Source organism: Siphateles boraxobius, unplaced genomic scaffold, assembly GCF_051911475.1.
Source record: "Siphateles boraxobius isolate OS27281-9 unplaced genomic scaffold, OSU_SipBor_1 29, whole genome shotgun sequence".
NCBI classification, from domain to species: domain Eukaryota; kingdom Metazoa; phylum Chordata; class Actinopteri; order Cypriniformes; family Leuciscidae; genus Siphateles; species Siphateles boraxobius.
In genome coordinates this window covers 3615799-3636474 of record NW_027508908.1, presented here as the reverse complement: position 1 = coordinate 3636474, position 20676 = coordinate 3615799, and the positions used below count along the sequence as shown (strand labels likewise).

Below are 20676 nucleotides of genomic sequence, written 5' to 3'. Positions count from 1 at the left end.
AAAATACATTTCTAATAACTTTACAAAACTTTGTAGCTATTAATAACTATTTTTTCATTATGACAATAATTAATTCTACATTTACAATAAACTGCCAGGTGTCAGCTTTCAAATGAGATCATACTTGTGCTTTTAGTGCAAAGTGTTTATGAACTGTAGGCTATCTGTTTCAGTTTGGGTATGCCATTTCTGAGGATTTTTCAAAAGTGGGGTTGCAGCCTAACAGGTTAAAGAATGCAAAGTCTGCAACAAATTTGAACAACAACTCACTAAAAGAGTAAATAAAAGTTATGTGACATGTAAAGAAAAGCTGTAAAAGAAAAGCAATATGAAATTAAAAGAATGTGTGGAATGAAAATAAAATGTAAATGAGACAAGCAATGTTATATGAACAGAAAATATGCAAATAAGCCTTTAAAATAAATGCTCTTCATATATACCCTTTTGTGTTTTCATTTAAGCTATAACACTTGTCTGAAAATGTAAGGGATAACGTTACTGGAGCTTGGTTTGGGGTGGTGGGACTGCTCGCGGTCCAAATTTCCCTTATTTTCAAATCCAAAACTTGACGGGTATGGTCTTCGTTGTTGTGAATCATTATTAGAGTAATGATGTTGCGCGGTAAACTTCATATTACAACATTCAGCCACTAGAGGTCGTTGTTTCATTAATTCAAACTAAGTTCACTCTCAACAATAGATCTTAAAGGGATAGTTCACCCAAAAATGAAAATTCTGTCATCATTTACTCGCCCTGAAGTTGTTGCAAACCTGTATGAGTTTCTTTCTTCTGCTGAACACAAATGAACATATTTTGAAGAACGATTGTGGGGCCCCGTTGACTTCCATAGTATTTGGGTTTTTTTTTCTACTATGGATGTCAATGGTGCCCAACAACTGTTTGGTTACCAACATTCTTCAAAATATCTTCTTTTGTGTTCAGCAGAAGAAAGAAACTCGTACATGTTTGGAGCAACTTGAGGGCAAGTAAATAATGACCGAATTTTTATTTTTGGATGAACTGTCCCTTTAACTAATGTGTTATCTGATGTAAATGCGCTCCCTGCGCATAAATCTAGTCTTCCAAAAAGCAAATATCAAGGAATTAACAAAATTACATGTACATTGTCCTTAACTATATGGACACTCCGCTCACTCTTAAAAAAATGTATGTTAAAGACAGCACAAGCACACTATTCAAGCTAAAACTTAGCAGATTTTAATGTCCCCAAATATATTTTGTAGCCACTGTATGCACATGATCTACAATCATAGAGAAAACTCATTGAAAAAATCTTGCATTTTAGCTGAAGCTATGAATAATTAAAATAACATTCATGAGTAATGTTTATTTATGCTTTATATGAACTTTTGGTGCTTCTGAAAGCTGGTTTGCTGATTTTTTTTACTAAACAATCTGACTTCTTAGTTTCTTACAAAAAGGCCCTTTACAGTGAACTCAAGAAGCTCTTACTGTGGACTATCATCACATTGATGTAAGAACTTTGCCTTCTGGAGAATTCATGAATATATTTTTAGTCCTAACTGCATGCATTTACATTAGACATGTAATTCCAGCTGTTGCAAACTTGGACTAAAGACAAAAAAGAGGCCAGCAACAGAGGTTTGACATCAATAGGCTATTATTCAGAAATTTCACATGGAACTATGGAAACATTCAAAACATTGATTTCTTAAATTATCATTCAAAACTAGGCCTGCATCTCTAATTTTACAGTCCAGAATAAGTACAATATTATGATAAACATCTTCATACAATGACTACGACATGCAGGTCTTTAAAATGGGTTTTTAAATCTATTTGCATTATGTTAATTATTAGTGGCAGCTGCAAATAAATTATTTCCTACTGTAGCTTTCCTACTCACTTTTTCCCCCGGACGGTGAGGCCTTCCTGGGAATCCCGCCGTCTGGATACTTCATGGGAACAGTGGAGAGTTTCCTACTACACGACTTTCCATTTCAAACAGCCATTTTTGTCTCGTTTCTCCGTCTTCCCTGTTGTGGTGATCGTTCTGAGGCCGCTGGTCACTTTGTGTTTGAGTTTCTGGCAGACAGCCATCATTACAGCGATGCCCATAGAGACCCGACTGAGTGAATAAATGACATCACACCTACATAATATATCACATCATCTGTATATTATGTTCAGAACCACGAGGACAGCTTTATAAAGCTCACATCAAGCCAAAACCCTTCAAACTTACTTATTAACAGAAAAATGTGTTTTAGTCACTTTTTAAAAATCGATTGACAACACTTTTTAATATATATTATATTAATATAATTCCTATTTTCACAAAATTTGTTCGACCCAAGATTACGAACAATAGGTTACACAAAAATATTAACAATAACTTATTTCTAATGTCATATTGCACTTACCTTATTTCAACACATTTAAACCGAAGACAACTTCATTACTGCAACATCCAGCGTTTAGTCGTTGTAAAATGCTTTTTGCCTTTGAATAAATGTAGGCCTATATATAAATTAGTGCGGTCAAAACGATTAATCGTGATTAATTGCAACATAAAAGTTTTTGTTTATATGTGTGTGTAAAACACACACACAGACACACACACACACACGCGCGCGCGCGCGCATTATATAAACAAACTTTTATGTTAGATGCATTTGATTGATTTTACAGCACTAACAGAGCCCGTCTCTCTGGCACTAATACAAATGCATGCAAATGAGCTCGTGACAAATTCAATATTTGTTTTAGTAATTTACATACAGATAGTTTAGTATGCTCGATACTATAGGTGTTGTATCCGATTAACAAGACTACTACTGTAGCCTACATGAGAGAAGTAGTGTAATAAGGCAGTCATGTTTTTATTTCATCATCTTCCAGTAGGTGGCGCCCTATCATACATTGTTCTCTATAGCCAGTTGTAGTAACAAACATCCTTGATGAGACCAAAAAAAGACACTTGCCAAACATGAGCACAACACCCACAGAAAAGCATCAAGACAGAACAAAAGACTTCATTAGAACTCTGTATAATTGTGAATCATATAGGCTGAAATGACAAGCATTTTATTTAGAATTACACTTAAAACATTATTTGTTATGTCCATAACTCAGATGGCAGTGTTTCATGCATGAGGTGGCACTAGCATAAACGTCAACAGTGAGCTTTACTGATGCTAAAAACATCTATGCTGAACATCCTACATTCACAGTTCTGTGTGCTGTCTATCATAGTGAATCTGCCATTGCATTCAGCGTGCCTACCGAAAGACTTAAAGATTAAAAATGATGCTTTAAATAATTGTAGACCCCCAATTTGAACATTTGTCAGGAGTATAATGAATGGCCATTTAATTATTTTAGCTATATTGCAAATCATCCCTTATTATCATGTACTTAAGGCCGAATTAATATTCAAATGCATATTAAAATGAACAATATCTGCATTTTATTTCTCGTTGATTTTAAGAAGCCGTTTGAAGTTTCCCCAGAGATCCACCGTATATATTCTATAATTCCTAATGCTTCTTGTAGGACGCAGAAATGCTCTCTCTCTACTTAACTGAGAAATATTTCAGTGTATATAATACAATAAACATACTGCAATCGTTTTCAGTCAAAGATGCCTATTTATTTTCATAAAAAAAGACATGTTGAAACAGTTCGAATGTGACCACTTGGAAGCAAAATGCTACACCAAGTTAACGATTCAAAATATGACAATGACTGTAAAAAAAACAACATCTGAGAATGCTAAAAGAGAATAATTAAAAAGAATAAAATGTGGAAATGTTTGCATGGAATAAACATGGTAAAAAGACCACTCTATTACCTACCAGAGAGACAGAGGTACATTGCAATTAAAGAAAGACTGCCAAGTGCTGGGGTAAATATATATAGATATATCTGCTTCATTTGTCAATTTAGATCAATAAAATATAGGCCTCTGGGTACCTACTGTACTCTTTCACCTTTGTCCTAATGTTGCCTGCAAAAATACCAAGAAACAGTGACATCCAGACATCTCTTTTTAAAAAGTACACATTGAGCATTATTTTACATCTGCGCAAGTAGAGACTGAGAAGTCAATATCCGTTACAAATAGTTATCAAAAAGAAAACTTTCAAATGTTATTTCTGCAAGACGCTTCAACAAGAAAAATGGCTTTCCTGTCTCCAAGCTTATTTCATATACCATTATATATATATATATATATATATATATATATATATATATATATATATATATATAAAATGATTAAAAAATTCACTTAAAATATACACCGAGAAATGAAAATAAAGAAATATAATAAAAAAAGCATTCAAAATAATCTTGAACCCAAGATGTTGAGGAGAAATCAAAACATCGACCCTTTTTGCACCAATGTGTCAAAATGCAAAACGCAACCTACGGAGACCGTTTCCAGGGCAATGCGTGATCCCTAAAATGTTGCGATAGAACGTTGTGTGGCGTGTCGGGCCCCCGCGATGCTACATTTTACGGGGCACGAGAGGAAGTGAGGGAGTGACGTCGTGAACACACAGAAGAGACAGAGGTGCCAAATAACTTAGAATAACTTAGGAACAGGTGTAGGAACGTGTGTGTTTGTGTACATGTGGCCATATGTGCGCTTTACAAACGGTCGAGGAACATAATCAGTGCAACGCCTTCGGCTTCGGGAGTGAATTCAGGACAGAAAACAAAAAAAGGTATTCACGGGTCTGCGTGAGGGCCTGTGTTGGTGATTGTCTGTTCTCGGTTCAACGTCTCTACAGCAGCGCCTGCGGCCGAGGAGCAGATTCAAGGACCGGAACCCTCTGGATATTCCTCAGGGGTCAAGAGGTGACGGAGGGGTGAAAGGTTGAGGAGTCTAGCAGGCTTCCATCTCTAAAAGGGGGCCTGTAGCTGCTGTCTTTGCTTTGCAAGAGGAAAAAGAAGTCCGTTTTCCTCCTGTAGAGAACAAATGGAGAGGAAAAAAAGGTTAGATATTACAAATATACTTTAAGGAATAATTCACCCAAAATTGAGAATTCATTTTTATTTTTGGTCCATACAGTGAAAGTCAGCGGCCCAGTGCGGTTTTGGCCCCTATAACTTATGGTCAAAAACTATGGAAGCTCGTTTCCGCCACAGAATAAAACCTTTTAAAAGATAATTGCGACTTTTTTTCTCAGAATTGTTTATTGCAATTCTGAGTTTATTATCCTGAGATGTAAACTCACAATTGCGAGAAAAAAAGTCAGAATTGTGAGATAAAAAGTCGTAATTACCTTGTTTTTTTTCTGTTATTTATTTATTTATTTCTATTTTCTACTGAAACGTTTTGTTTGGAACAACAATGAGGGTGAATAAATAATTTTTTTAGGGTGAACTATCCCTTTAATAAATACACATTTTAGACCTGCAACAAATTAGGCACATTACCATATTATTATTTCATTCGTAAATCAATATCATAATCAATACGTCAAAATCCATAGTAACATAGTAACAATTCATAGTACATTTTGTACATCAAGTACACCTCATACAAGATCAAATTTTAGATTTTTTTCCACGCATTATGATTTGTGAATTGCACGAGGACATTTAGAGCAAAAACAAAACAAGTTTATAACAAACGTCCCCTAGTAAGCCATTTTGAAAGAAAAAAAAATCCCCACGTCAAACATTAATCAAGAATGGCGTTCTCAAAAGCCCAAAGTTTTTCCATCACAAACTGTTTGTCCAATCAGAATTCCTTTTTGAGATTTGAAATATTAAATGTATCAGACTATTTTGGTCGACAAGCTGTATGGGGCTATTTCAGAAGTGCATCAAATGGAATTCCTGATCAAAGTGAGAAGCAGGAATACAGGAGCAAACCTCTGATGGATGGAGCGAGAGAGAGACAGATAAAATGCAAGACTAGTAGCGGGCTCCTCCCTGGAGCGGAGGTCGAACACAACCTTTTTCAGCGAGATGTCAGTTTTGCTCCACAACTCCACCCTGGACCACTTTCACACATAAATACACTCGTACACCTATGTGGACAGCTTTACCACATGTGGATGAAAGGCAACTACTTTTCCAGGGAGATCTGACCCTGGTGCCGAACGAGGATAGAGAAAGAGAGTCACAGAATAAAGTGAATGGGGACGCTTTTATTTACCTCCCCTGCCCACCCTTTTCATCCTATGATCTCAAAGCTTCCCTGGCCCCCTTCCTGGAGAGCGTTTTCCTTCCCGGCCACAGATAAAAAAAAACGTTAGCATGCTTTCCTGCCTTTCCCCGCCAGCCTCCTGTTGGAAGGAGAGGGGGTGCGTCGGGGTGTTTGGAGAGGTCAGGACGGTGCCGTCGGGCCACGCTTTACAGTCCTTTCTGATACAAACGCAGGGATTCAAGAGCTACTTCCCATTGGCGCTGAGGAATGTCGAGGCCCTGCTCGCAGGAAATGAAACGCTCCTCTGTATTCGAGGGCCGGCCTCTCTCCGTCCTTCTCTTCGGCTCGCTCTGCGGTAGCGAGGCTGTTCTTTGAAGTGTGGGAGGTTAAGATAACAGGCATGGCCCTGTGTCACTCAATTGGCCCGTTCACCTCCCGGGGCAAATCAAAAAGTCTGCAGCTGGGACCAACACACCTCCTTCCCCTGGTCTAACCCTTCCTTTTCCACAAAAACCAGAGAAGGCGGCTTGATGTGGTCAGAGAGCAAGAAAAAATAGTGTTCTGAAAAACTTGAGAAAGTGGTCTGCGGTTTTACGTTTGCCGCTAAATTTTCACTGTTCGCAGCTCACATGTTATAACCGTGTATATGTGCAGTAATTGGTGAGTTCACTAGGAGGCAGCACTAACAGTTGGAAAGTTGATCTCAAAAATTGTCAATGTTAATGGAAGGGGGGGGGGGGGCAATTAAATCTGCCAATTTAATTGTTTAAATTTTTTGTAAAACAAGTGAATTTTTTTTTTACAGCGCAGTAAGATAAAACATTCACATTATAATGCATTTAGTTATTTTTACTGGAAATTAGCCAAGAATACTCAAAAAGGTTTTTTTAAACTAAATCTGCAAATCTGAAAAACAAATGGCTGTAAAGGAGTTAAAATTATTTAAATTTTAAATATAAAGTAAAAAACAAATCTGAGTGTATACACAAAATACACTTACAAAATCTATATGAAATAAAAGTTATGAAAACAAGATTTAAGAAAAAATAACCGCTTCTAGAAAATGCATTTTGTATTAAAAATACATTCTCTGGGGGGAAAAAACTATATATAATGCAATGTTGCATCTCAAGTAAATGTAAATATATTCTGTCTTGAGGACAAACTTGTTCAAAGTAAAAAAATAATAATAAAAACTTAAGTCAAGGGTGAAAATAACAACAAAAGATGTGTAAAGAGGTTGAAAGATTTGTACATCTTGAATTTGACAGCATAAAGCGGACACAAAACTGTGCTCTCCTCTACGGGTCAGGTGAAGTATTACAAAACTGTCGTAGTGTGCATGCTTCGAAGTAAGAAGTAACAACAGCCAGAAAAACTGCGTATCCAGGCTTTAGTGGGGTACCTAAAAATCTCTATTCTGGTGTAAAGCAACTGTTTCTACAGACACTTAGCTGTGCGTGTGGAACTGGAGGAGGTTCAAAGCTTTACGATGAAACACTGGCAGGGAATGAGAGTATGGACAAAGAGCTCAAATCTGGGTTGTGTTAAGCCTAGTCAGCTGAAAAGGTCCACTTTCACACCAAACTGACTTTGGACCAGTGACCTTGTGTTGTAGCACTTGGCTTCATTTCTGGTTTGGCATCGTCCTTCAAGGAGTCCATAAAAATTCAACAGGCACTATAACCAATGATCTGCGAGGAGGAGGACGGGTTCAAAAAACCCCGGCCTGAGTAATAAAAACAGCACCTGGATGAAAAATCGGATTTAAACAAACCGCTTGGTTCAGTCAGCACTTCCTTTGGCCCTGAGACAGTAACATTAGGGAAGGGAAAAACTCGTACAAACCCTTATACGTCTGTACAACTGGAAACCAACCTTGGCCGTGGCCTTTCTGTTGTGATCTCTCTAAAAAGGCAGAGGAAAGAATGTTCACCTCAATACAACAACAAAAAAACAAAAAACATCAGGTGAGGGTGGGGGACACGAAGGCTTGAGTGGGGTCTGCCCACATCTAAGGAGCGGTGGGATGGGAGCCCGGGAACGACGTGCTCCTGCAAAGCCTGAGCTGTAAGTCAGCGCGGCACTATCAAAGAGCAGCACAATGACTGCTCCCCTCCACCGCCCGGACGCTTCAAAGTAGGAGCGGGGGGCGAGGAGCGGGGGTTACGCCTGCTTTCACAATAGGAGCCAGATTTACTCCCTAGGAGAGGAACTCCAGAAAAGAGCAGACGGTGGCTGGGGCGTGGAAGAGCGAGAACGACAGAGGAAACGTAGTAGACGCCACAAGGTTTACTGATTCCTCTGCTGCTTGGCGTGCTACAGTGGGTCTACATCTGAAAACATCCAATGATCTATATGAAGGATCTGATGGGGGTGATTCGCATATTGAATTCAACAATTTCTGCAAGTTTGATCCTTGCACCTACATGCCAGCAACTCCCAGACTCTTTTTATAGCGCTGCAGAGTTTCTTGGCAGCAATACATGGAAGGAAACCTCTGGGTTTCCGCTGCCCTCAGTGATATTAACCAGTTTATCGCAAGAAATGCAAAGTACATCAAAAAGTCTTGTCTGAAATTTTTAAAAACAGACAAAGTCTAGATAGATAGATAGATACCAGACAGACAGATAGATAGATAGACAGATAGATGGATGGAAATGCCCCCTATACAATTCTTATTGTTTTCATCATAATTTCATCATACTTGATAATTACAATTTGTTGAGTAGGGTGGAAGAACACTTTCCCATTTCCCTGAGTAAATTCAGTAAATTCCTGTTCTTGTCAGTGTGATGTAGCCATTAAATTAAAATTTACACTTATGAATTGAAAGGGAACCAATTCTTTGAATTCTGCCCAACCCTGACTCTAGTTGCGTGTTTTTACCCATGCAGGTCCAGTTGAGGCCCGAACCTTTCCAATCCAAACATTTCTGGTAAAGCAACTCAAGGTACTTCGTTCCAGCTTTCTATAAATTGAAAGGGTTTTCAGGCACAAAGAGTATCAGTTATTCTGCCATTCATGTGCCGGAGGCAGAGTGGACATTAAGAAGAGAGACAGGGCGCTCTCATCAGCACACAAGGGACTTTCAGTTTCTCCCTCTCATGCCTTTTCATCAAAGGCTGACATCTGACTTCTGGCCTCACTCATCACAGACACAGGGCTGGATAAAGACGACCCGGTTCGGGCACAGCTGTCCAGCAGCACTTGCTTCACAGAGCAGGCTATGACCTCCAAAGTGCCCAGTACCTCCAACGGTTTCCCACACTGCCCCACTATTGTCAACCTCTGGAACACTGAAAGCTTTCAAACCTTCAACCGAACACTCCCAATAGTCCGGTAAGCCTCTTATATGGCTTGCCAACATCATCAAACTCGGGCGAAGAATGACGCCATAAAAATCAAAAGTGAAACGCCACAGAACAGTCATCGTAACACACAGTCAGTGTCCAGGTGGCAACAAAGCAGCATGTTGAAATATGCCAGACTGTCGTGACTCACAACCTTGGCTTCTTTGAATGACTAAGACTACATCTTTAGCGTCAGCTTCCATTAAAAGACCAGCATTGTTACATGGCTTTCCCCGTTCCCAATGAAAAAATAAAAATGCACAGTGGCAAAAAAGTAACAACCCTGAGGGCATGTATGCCCCAGCTCAAATAACAATCTCAAAGCCTGCAAATCACAAGGGTTAGTCAGACAAAAGCTCTCACAGCTAAATCTGAGAAACAGACACAGTTAAGAACAAGAAGAGGATGTGGAAATATTGTACGAGCAGGAAAAGTGGGATGTGTGAGGAAGAAGAATTCTATAACCTAAAAATTACTCCATTGAGCATTTTTGTTTTTAAGTCAGAGTTAAGGATTATGTGTCATAAGGCATCTAATAAAGACCGAGCCAATACCAAAAATAAAAAACACCAATGAAAATACCTCAAATTCCTCGTTTTCTCGCTGAGAAATCCCCTATTTTCCACCCTGAATATCTTACACATGCATACTGAATTCCTGTGACATCTAGTAATAGATACACTGCAAAAATGTTTTTAATTAGTCCTTTTTGACTCGTTTTCCTGGAAAATATCCAAACATTATTAAATCAAGATTTTAATTGTTTTTAAAGTATATGTACAATACCATTCCAAATGAATGAATGTACAATATCGTTATATATAATTTTTTTCTTTAAGGACTGATTAAAGTGATCAGTACAGACTTTTATATTTTTACAAAAGACTTCTTTTTCAAATCAATACTGTTCTTTTGAACGGTCTATTCATCAAAGAATAGAAAAAAAGTAATGTTTCCACAAAAATTTGGCAGAACAACTGTTTTCAACTTTGATAACAGTAAGAAATGTTTCTTGAGCATCAAATCATCATATTAGAATGATTTCTGAAGGATCATGTGTCACTGAAGACTGGAGTAATGATGATGAAAATTCAGCTTTGATCACAGGAATAAATTACATTTGAAAATGTATATAAAAAAAATATAAAAGTCATTTTAAATTGTAATAATATTTGACAGTATTGCTGTTTTTGCAACAAACAAAAAAATTCACTAGATGTGCATTTTGTTTAAAGAAAAAAGATTCACATCTAAAAATATCTTATTTAGTGTTGCTTCAGGAAAATTTATTTTCTTTTAACTGGATATTTTAACTGGAAAACAAGCACAAAAAATACTTGTTAAGAATAGGATTTTTTTGCACTGTGTAAATGCTATTATGATCCCATCAATTATCAAAGATGTTATCACTTTATTTAAAAGTATTAAAGTGTACATTTGTCATTTGTAAGGCGAATAAATTAAGACAAATTTGATGTTTTGCAGTCTGTCGGATCTGCATAAATTGACAAGCAGTGGCAATATTCTCTGTTTTATGTATATTAGTTTAAGGTTGCCATGATGAATCAGTTGGCGCGTCAATCCCCAGTTCACTAATTACTGAACCGAAGATAGAGCGCCTGCGTTTTCAAAGCTCTTGCAGCCCACAGAAAGAGAAAAAAGAAGAAAGAGAGTGTGAAACGGTCCAATTTATGTTCGAGAGCCACAGAGTAGTGAACTGATGAAACGTAAAACCTTTGTCTTGTAGGTTTTTGAGAAGGACCATATTTGTCACATCTGTGCAGCTTTCATGACAAAAAAAAAAGATGTGGAAAAACAAGATGTGGGGTGACTTAATAAGAGGGAAAATAGATATGTTATCTTGCTCACTACTGTCCTCGATGCTGAAAGACTTTCACATGACGGAAAGTTTTCTCTTCTTTGTTTAGAGAACTAAATTCTTTTAGGCCAGTTGCTGGTTTAATCGCTAAAAAATTAAAAAGCAAAGCACAAGCCAAATTTGCTGGCAAGGGCTTCATTCATTCACAGGGTTGGCTAGATAACACATGGGGGCCATATGGGTGAATGCTAAGAGAGTTAGCTTACATCTGGGTCGACTCTTTCAAAACTATCCCAGTTTCCAAATGTTCTCAAAAAACCGCCAGTCAAACGTGGCTGTGAGCCACAGGATTGTATGTTAATGGTGCATGCCAAATATTAATGATGGAAGGAATGAATGAGGAAAGAAACCTGATAGTGTGGACTTGATGTTCTGAGCCGACTTTGTCGAGATTATTCTGTTCTGTGATCTTTCAAACAAATGGTACGTTTGATAAAAGCATTGGTCTTCTGAAAATACTAACTCGCCACCCAATCCCACAAGCCACACATCAGTGTACAGGAAAAGGGATGTAATGGAGTTCTTAGAGTTTGGAAAGAAAAATGACAATTCATCAGTATGTTCATAAGAGTAAACCCTTTAACAATAGCGCTCACACACACACACACACAATGCAAACAATAGCTTTCGTAATACAACAGTGAATGGTTGATTGGTGAACTCAAGGTTTGCCTTTAGGATTAGTCTCATGTATTTCTGATTGCCAAGAACCACATTAGAAAATCATGACTCAATCAGACCAGAGGTACGGAAGAGGCTCTTACCATTGTTCAGATGTACGCCGTTTTCATTCTCTGGCCTGTACCTGCAGGAAATCGTAGCTTTTAATTTCCAGGATGTGCCTCCAAATAACATATAAGTCCATCTCTGGTCTTAATTGTCAATGTAGGGCCAACAAACATAATTTGCTGGCATATTTAACACATCAGCATTGTTCATTAAAGGAACAGTTCAACCAATAATGAAAATTCTGTCATCATTTACTCATCCTCATGTCATTTCAAACCTTCATGACTTACTTTCTTCCAATGAACACAAAGGGAGAAAATCTGAACAATGTGCTGAACGAATCATTCAGGATGGTTCTTGTGAATTGGATTGAAAAGATCTGACTCAAAAGAACATTTCATTCACAAATTAAAATTCGCTACAAATTAGTCAAATGGACACTTTAAAGAGAGCTTTATGGCATTTTTGTCGTTTTGTAGCTAGACAGCCCAAGTACTCTTTCTTCAAAAGTTCACAATTTGTGTTCCATAAAAGAAAAAGTCATATCCATTTGAAAAACACGAGGGAGTGTAAATGATGCCAGATGCCATTTAAATTTTGGGGTGAACAATCCATTTAATTCCATTATACACAACTCTAAATCATCTAGATTAAGCGCCAGATATACATTGTACAAAGCACACATTGCAAATGCATTTATAAAACGGCAAATAGCCAGAAAAGATAGAAACAATGAAGGAAGCATGTGGACTTTAAAACAGACTAATCCTAAAGACTTAAATGTGAGGAGAAGATGGAAAGATGGAGTGGTTGGGGGTGGTGTACTGTTCATAATGTTGTGAAAATTAGAAATTAAAGAAATGTACAGAACAGTAAACCTGCAGACTTGTGGATTTTCAGGCAACCAACAGAGTATTAAATTCATAAACGTTCATGTTGAAATTTTCTTTTATGGTTGGAATTCGCTTTGTGAAAGCATATATCAAGCATGTGGCATCCCATCATTAACCACTTGTTACCATTTACACAAACTAAGTGACATTAGCTAAGTTACTGTGTACATTAATAAAATAGGGCAAATTACAGCCAGAATAGAAGGTTTCTGAGTCTTACCTGGTGCAGGTTCCTGGATCTTTTCCCGCTTCCGCTTCTTTTTCTTTCCCTATAAAACAGCCAGAGGAATATTTAAAGGGCCGCCACGAAAGCATGACTCTTCTGCCATTTGTCAATTGAAAAAAATACTCCTTAGTAAGCTGAACTGTAATAAAATAAAATAATAAATAAAATAAAATAAAAGTCCAATACTCCTTCCTAATTATTCTGGATTCCATGTTCTAATCACCAATCAGAAAATTAAACAAGAATAAAACATCAGCCCCTGCTCCAATTGACACGACAAACACTCCTCCAGAGTGAGAAGTCTGGACTGCTTTAGGATTTGTAGCTTACCCAAAATCCCCTGGCAGGATGACTATAGGTATAGATAGTGCCGCACTGTCATTTTGCAGTCCAATATGAGCCACGCTTTGGTTGCCTGCTGTAAAGTCTGATAATCCACTTATTCAGTCACTAATCTGTGTATTCTAGCCCTGGCTGACAGAACCAAGAAGCCCAGAGCAGTAGAAGCGTCGATGACAGAGCAGGGATACGCTCAGAATCCTTAGCACTATTAAATACAAGTGTGCTCCCACCACTAATATATAAGTGGAGATGAAAGTTCATCTGTCTTTGAAGTGTTTCGTTTTAGTCCTGTTGCTTTTCCATTTGGTGATTAGTGTGAAAGCCAGGTTTTAGTTTTAGCATCACATCCTGGCACTTCATATTGAGTGAGATTTGTGCCGGTTAAAACTTCACACCATACATTTTGGAGGTGAATTCTACAAGCATACTGCCTTGATTTCTGCCACACATGTGCAAACTAAAGGAATAATTGTATAAAGTTAATAATATTGAGTAAATGGTTAGCATTATGTTAGCATTATATCCTTTCTGGAAAACCACCAGCTTTTCTTACTGAGGTTCAGATTGTGACAGAGCGACACTAAGGCAGTTACTCATGAAAACACTAAGTAAAATGGTTATTCACATCACATCCAAAATTTTTGGCACAATGAAATGCTTATAACAAGATGCAAGTGCCCTCATTCATGTACCATAAGCTGAATGGATAAATGTAAATCGTTATGTAAAAACATTCTAATTCAATAATTGAAGAATTGAGTAAATTGTTCATAAAAACATTTTGAAAACGGTATGAAAATGGTCACATTCAATGCAATTTGCAAAAGAGCATTTTTACAAATAATTTACACAAACTTATCAGGCTTGTGTTTGAGTCAGTCGTAAAACCAACATTACTTAAATTGGCATAATTCGCGCAAGATCATTTTAAAGAACAATTTACACAAATTCATTTCTGAACTTCATTTCTGAGACTCGAGCAGAACAAATGTATCATAAAACCATTCTAATGTCTTTCAAGGACATCACTTTCAGTGCAACAATTTACGCAATCATTTTGTTTTTACAAACGATTAACAACTCTGCTTGTGTTTCTGAGCCTCTATTATGAAACTCAAGAAGAATGGATGTGTAAATCAGCCATAAAACCGTTTGTTTGTAAATTTGTATGAATTCATTCCATGCAATCATTTACAAAAAAGTCTTTTTTGAACAATTTACAAAACTTATTTTTCTGCTCACGTTTCATGAATGAGTCCCAATAAAAATCTGTCAAAAAAATCATCTGAATAACCATCAATAGTAGTCACTGTAATACGATGATCAGCCTTTTTGTTAAGGCCAAGTGGATTTTTTTGAATTAAATACAACAAATTGCTATCTATCTTGTGAATATTAGCATTATTTAAATATATATTTGAATGGGATTTTGTACTTTTTAGACCTACGGTTACACTTACAATTTTAGTGTCCTTGTTACATGTTACATGTAGTTACTGTAGTACTAACTTAAATTATGCATAATCACATGCAACTAAACCAACCCAATTCCTTACTCTAACCTTATAGTAAGTACATGTTAACTATTATTACTCAGTTCTTTGAATGTATAATTATACTAACACGGACACCTTAAAATAAAGTGTAACCAAACCTACTTGTTTTACAACAGCTTTTCGTAAAATTAACATTCAGACTACAAAACAAACAACATAGACTTGTGAATCGTGTCATCTGTAGTAGCGAGTATGCATATATTTTCACTTTTGAAGACATTCACTGCGAGCATTATATTTACTCTCATGCAATCAACACACGACACAACTCTCACTCTCAGGCAGTGTGTTAGTGTGGACACTTACATAATTGTCTCTGGCAGACCATCCTGGGTAAAGTTGCATATGGAGCTGCCGTTCCTTGCGGGCTAATTCGTAATACTTAGCTTGCTCTTCCCGAGATAAAGCATGCCACTGTTCGGTGCAGAGGGAGATTAGAGAGAGGGGGGAAAAAAGTAGTCAATTACTAACATGCACTTTTAAGTTCCTTCTAAAGAGACGCATGCTGGCGTTTTGGCTAAAAATCCTTGTTAACTCAAATGTTGCGTGCGTGTGTGTGTGCGTGTGTACGTGTAAATCTGTATGTGTGTATGTGTGTGTGTGTGTGTGTGTGTGTGTGTGTGTGTGTGTGTGTGTGTGTGTGTGTGTGTGTGTGTGTGTGTGTGTGTGCGCGCGTGCCTGGGGGTGGAATGGAACATGATGAAGAGATTAACATATGCAGCGATGAGAGAAGTGAAGAAAAAAAACACAAAACTTTGATTTCATATCAAAACACTGGTTCCAATTTAGCAGCGCTTTACTTCAAACCATGTCAGGGTGCAATTACCCCACACCGCCGCAAAACGGTCCTTTGCTGTGGCTAGCCGCCTCAAACCGCCATAAAGCATTAAATATGTTTAACAGTTCCTCTTTTTCCAATTCCGAAAAAAAAGGGAATACACAGTTAAACCAGCTACCTGCCCAAAGGCCCCAATTTCTGAAGCGCCAGCTTGTGTGTTGGTGTACTTGTTATATTGAGTTATACAGATGTGCTAACTATGATAGACCCCTTCGTGAAGGAAGTCTCGTGGTGCAAGAGACCCCAAGGCGTGAAGGCGAACCATATCTTACCCTCCGGCCTAGGATCTGATTGATTGCGGCGCTCTCCTTCAGCGTGCATTCGGCCACCACATTGGCACGCATCTCTTTCATATACAGCATGAAAGCGTTTAAAGGTTTCTTGATGTGAGGTCTTTTGGGCTCCTGCTCCTTTCTCTGCTCATGCTGAGATTTCCTGGAGTAACAAGAGGAGGAAAGAGTTAAAAAAGGGGGGAAGAATTATTAAGCGATACAGGGAAATACAAAGGGGAAAACCGCTCAGAGGGAGGTGCGAAAGCGGCTGCCACAGCGACGCCATGGCGTGTGAGAGTGCCAAATGTCTGATTCCAACCACCAATCAGAAAGCTGAATGAGAGAACAATCTGGGAGCCAGTGCCGAAAAGCTAGCAGCGGCTTTTAATTATGTCCAGTTGGGTGCTTTCATGCAAAGAGATTACTTCACCAGTAATGGCAACCAAACCTTCATATTCCCTCTCTCTAGTCTACGAGAGTCCCAGTGTTTCACTCCCATTGGTGACCTAGAGCTGAGACCTCTTGCCAACTGCACGACTCATAATCGTTGAAATCAGATGCACCAAAAATAAAAAATTTAGCTGACCGATAAATGGCCAATATGATACAGTTCTATTATATTTTGTGTGAATAAATAAAAAATAAAACAGAAAAACTAAAATCAATAGTTTTAAAGTCGCAATTAAACAAAGTACCAACAGATCTTTTGATTCATATTGACAGATTATTGAAAAAATTTAGGGTGGGACTTTGAGATGTGGGCGTTGCACTCAAAAGTGGAGGCTTGCAAGGGCAGGGTTTAAGCGGACTAAAGCTTTGTCCACACGGCGAGGCGTTTAGCTGTATGCTAAAAAAAATTGTATCATATCGGCATAACGTCCAGACGAATCCGGCGTTTTGGGAGACTGTAACAGTTATTTTTTTAAACCAGGGCCCAGAGTGGATAAATCTAAAAAACGACACCCTTGCGTTTTGGTGTGTACAGCCCAAAGCCAGCCAATCCGTACATTTTGTGAAACGATGATGTCATCACCCCACGCGTCGACCCTAGTCAGATACCGCTCAGTCACATAACAGCAACAACAACTGCGGACTACATGCTTGTGTTCCTGCTGCAGAAACTACTGAGCCCTCTTTTATTTATTTATTTATTTAACTTCTTTATTTATTCATATTTTCTTTCTTATGCTATTCATATTTCTTTCTTATTTTCTTTCTATGATGCTTGTCTGTTTTCACATTAGACATTTCATATTTTGTACCAGGGGAGTAGCTAGGGACTCACCACGCCTTAAAATTAGTCCATATGAGGTGCGTAGACAAAAAAAATTCAATTAGAGAGGCACGTCAAGAGAGTCTGCACTCTCCACCAAAGACAAGAGACGTCAAAAAGCAAGATCAAAATCAAATGCTTTTACTGAAAAAAGTGGGAAACGTTTCGGTCACATGTGACCTTTCTCAATGCCAAGCTTACAACAAAACATTTAGCTATTTAAGGGTGGGGTAAGCGATATTCCAAAAACACTGTTCGACATTGCTGATATTTGAAATCAACCAAAACAAACACACCCCTCTCTTTGTTGCTCCGCCTCCAAAAATCACACTCCTAACCGCCCTCCTCCGAGTCTCGAACCCCGATCACCAGCATGCGAGACAAGTGCACTAACAATGATGCTAAACACAGCATTCTCTAGCAGTCGTCAGCGCAACTCTCACCAGCTGGCCTCCGTTACACACGCAATCCAAGAGCGGATGTCTGTTTATCATAGCAGAAGTGCAACAAAATAATGCTTCATGAAAAATAAAGCGCAGATGAAGACAGATGACAAGGAAGCACAAAAAAATTCACGTACAGTACACAATAGTAATTACAAACAAGAGTTTGTTGTTAGTTGCCAACAGCACAGCAGCTCCAGACAAACGATGACACTCAAACCCAGTGTCACTCTCGTGTAAAGCGACTCAAAGCAACGCCCGTGTCTGTTTTCAGGCCTTCCCACTTAGCTCTCTCCAGCACTGGACAGCTTTTCTAATATTAATGCAGGTCCTAAAGCTCTTTCCTGATCATAACCCATTCATTTTCCAGTGATTTCTTCTGAGCTTTTGTATTGCGTCTCATCTCTATTTCTGCAGTCTTTCTTCAAATCTCCCTCTCTTGCTTGTCTCTCTCCTCCACCATCATACGCCCCCTAACGCTGATTGGCTACACACCTTTGTTGTTGTTTTTGTCGGTCAGACTAACTTACAAACCGCATTTTTCAAATATATCGCTTACCCCACCTTTAAACAAACAGTGTGTTTAAAGATTAACTAGATGGCGGAAATAAGCAAGCACAAATAAATATACTATATCAGCCAATATATCTCATATTAACCAATAACTCTAATATAGGCCAATAATCAGTGCTATGTAAATATATGTGGGATCAGTGAACAAAGACGTTGATTGTATTTTTAGCATGCTGTAGAAAGCTTGCAGCTGAATGGACGAGACACTCACATGTGCATCAGGTCTGTGTCGTGATGCGGTTCGTGTTTCACCTGCGGGTTGACAATGGCGGGATGGGGGATTCCCGTGGCATGGGGTCCAGGAGGGCCTGGTACCATGTGATGAGAGAACCTGAAAGTGAAAAATAATGCGTCTGGGTTAATGTGTCATTCACCATCCGTATTCATAGCTAATCTTAACCTTTTGATATTCATGCTCTCAAAATAAAATAAGTCTATGTAGCCAATGTATGTAATTTGATGTCTATACTTTACACAAATAGCTCTAATACAACCTGATCTGCTTACGTCAAAACCATTCGTTTCACAGTTGTCGAAAACCGACGTTCTCTTTAAATGTAGCCGTTTGTGCACTCACCATCCCAATGGAGGGGTCATCTGTCCAACGCCCCCAGGGGAAAGAGGGTAGAAATTGGGAATGTCTGGTCCAGGATGATGCCTGGGCATACCTGCTTCAGGATTCAAGAAGAAGCGGATGAAAAAACGACAGTGAAGTGTGTTAGTGTGAGACAGACACATCTGGAAAACAGCAGTTTGACATCAATGTGTGCTGCACAGTTGGGCCCTACGGTCCGGTGCGGTGCATAAGCGGATCATGGGATAATTAGGAATGCTTTTGCGCAGTTTTAATAAGCCCTGCTGATATGATTCATGCTGCTTATGGATGTCAGTTGGCCTGCGGTACTAAGCTTCTCAACTTCACCCCAAACACACGCGTGCACACTCACACAAACACAGATTTGCACCAAGGTCAAGACAGTGTTCGTGTATGAAGACTCAAACCGAGGAGGGAAAAGTGAAGTAAGGCCCTAGGGCTAAATTAAACAGTCAAAAGGGTGTCCGTGGAAGACAACAAAGCCCTAGGGATATATACACAAACAGCAAGAGCATTCAGTTTTAAAACAACCCTTGCATCACCAACTGATCATTTTTCTTTCACATGGAGCTCAGAATGTGTGGTCTGTTACTGCAAAAGGCTAAAATAGGCTTTAAATTACTGAGCTAAGTGCTAGATAACATCATTGTCTTCCTCATGCACGGCCTAGATGACATCAGCCAGAAAAGGAAATTCATTTCAGAAAGATGACGAAAATAAACATTTCGTTTTTACTTTGGAATAATATGCACAGTAGGATCACCAGGAATGTATATTTAAAAGGTAACCGTGGTCTACTTTGATTTCACGCCGACTATCTGGGCTTTCTATGCTAAGTTAAAGGACTGAAACATTAAACACTGCACATTTACCTGAATTCTTACTGGAAAATGTCTTAAAAAGGCTAATCTCTCACATATTCTTTGTTTAAGTGTATTGTCCATTTTGCCCTCGGTGTATTATGTCTGTTATGTCTGTTTGTGTATGAAAACAGAGCAAGATTTGGATCATTGGCCAATCTGCTTGTGGCGTGCAGCCTATTTCAGGCTATTTATAGCTCTCCAGACCTCCTCCACTTCATCACATCCTGTCTGCCCTCTCCCTCGCCGGTTGCCACAGAGGTGAGTGCTAGCCGGAAGGAGCACATATGGAGTTGGGTTCGCGTGCAACAGCGCCTGCCAAAAATCTCAACGCCCCTTTAAAACTGTAACCCCACCACCTTTGACAGAGTTGGGGGAAATAGGATTCTACTAAGAATGAATTGTTAGCTTATTAAAGTGTAAGTGTATAGTTCATGTCTCTTCGGATCAGTGATATTAGAGAAATAGTGCTTAAGAAAACCAGGAAATAACAAACACATAGCAACAGACTTAAAGGGACAGTACACCCAAATTGAAAATTCCATCATCATTTATACAGCCTCAAGTCATTCTAAACCTATTTATTTTATCTGTGGAACACAAAAGATGATATTTTGAAGAATTTTGATAACCAAACACTTTTGATGACCAATGATTTCCATTGTACTGAGAAAAAAAATAATTCTCAATAAACAATTC

General features: G+C 38.5%; 1 protein-coding gene across 3 annotated transcripts in view; it reads right to left on the bottom strand.

The window, feature by feature from the left end:
* Positions 1–3612: 3612 nt before the first annotated feature.
* Positions 3613–20676, bottom strand: part of lef1 (lymphoid enhancer-binding factor 1) — a 42716-nt gene continuing 25652 nt past the window's right edge. Inside the window, exons 5-11 of one of the 3 annotated variants that reach the window (XM_077246157.1) lie at positions 19100–19193; positions 18734–18853; positions 16234–16396; positions 15430–15537; positions 13220–13268; positions 12142–12182; positions 3613–4953 (exon numbers count right to left, since the gene is read on the bottom strand). In XM_077246157.1, the coding sequence (XP_077102272.1) occupies positions 12148–12182; positions 13220–13268; positions 15430–15537; positions 16234–16396; positions 18734–18853; positions 19100–19193 (569 nt within the window). In that variant the 3' untranslated portion in view covers positions 3613–4953; positions 12142–12147. The remainder of the gene's footprint in view (positions 4954–12141; positions 12183–13219; positions 13269–15429; positions 15538–16233; positions 16397–18733; positions 18854–19099; positions 19194–20676) is intronic. The other 2 variants (XM_077246158.1, XM_077246159.1) reach the window with 2 other exon arrangements.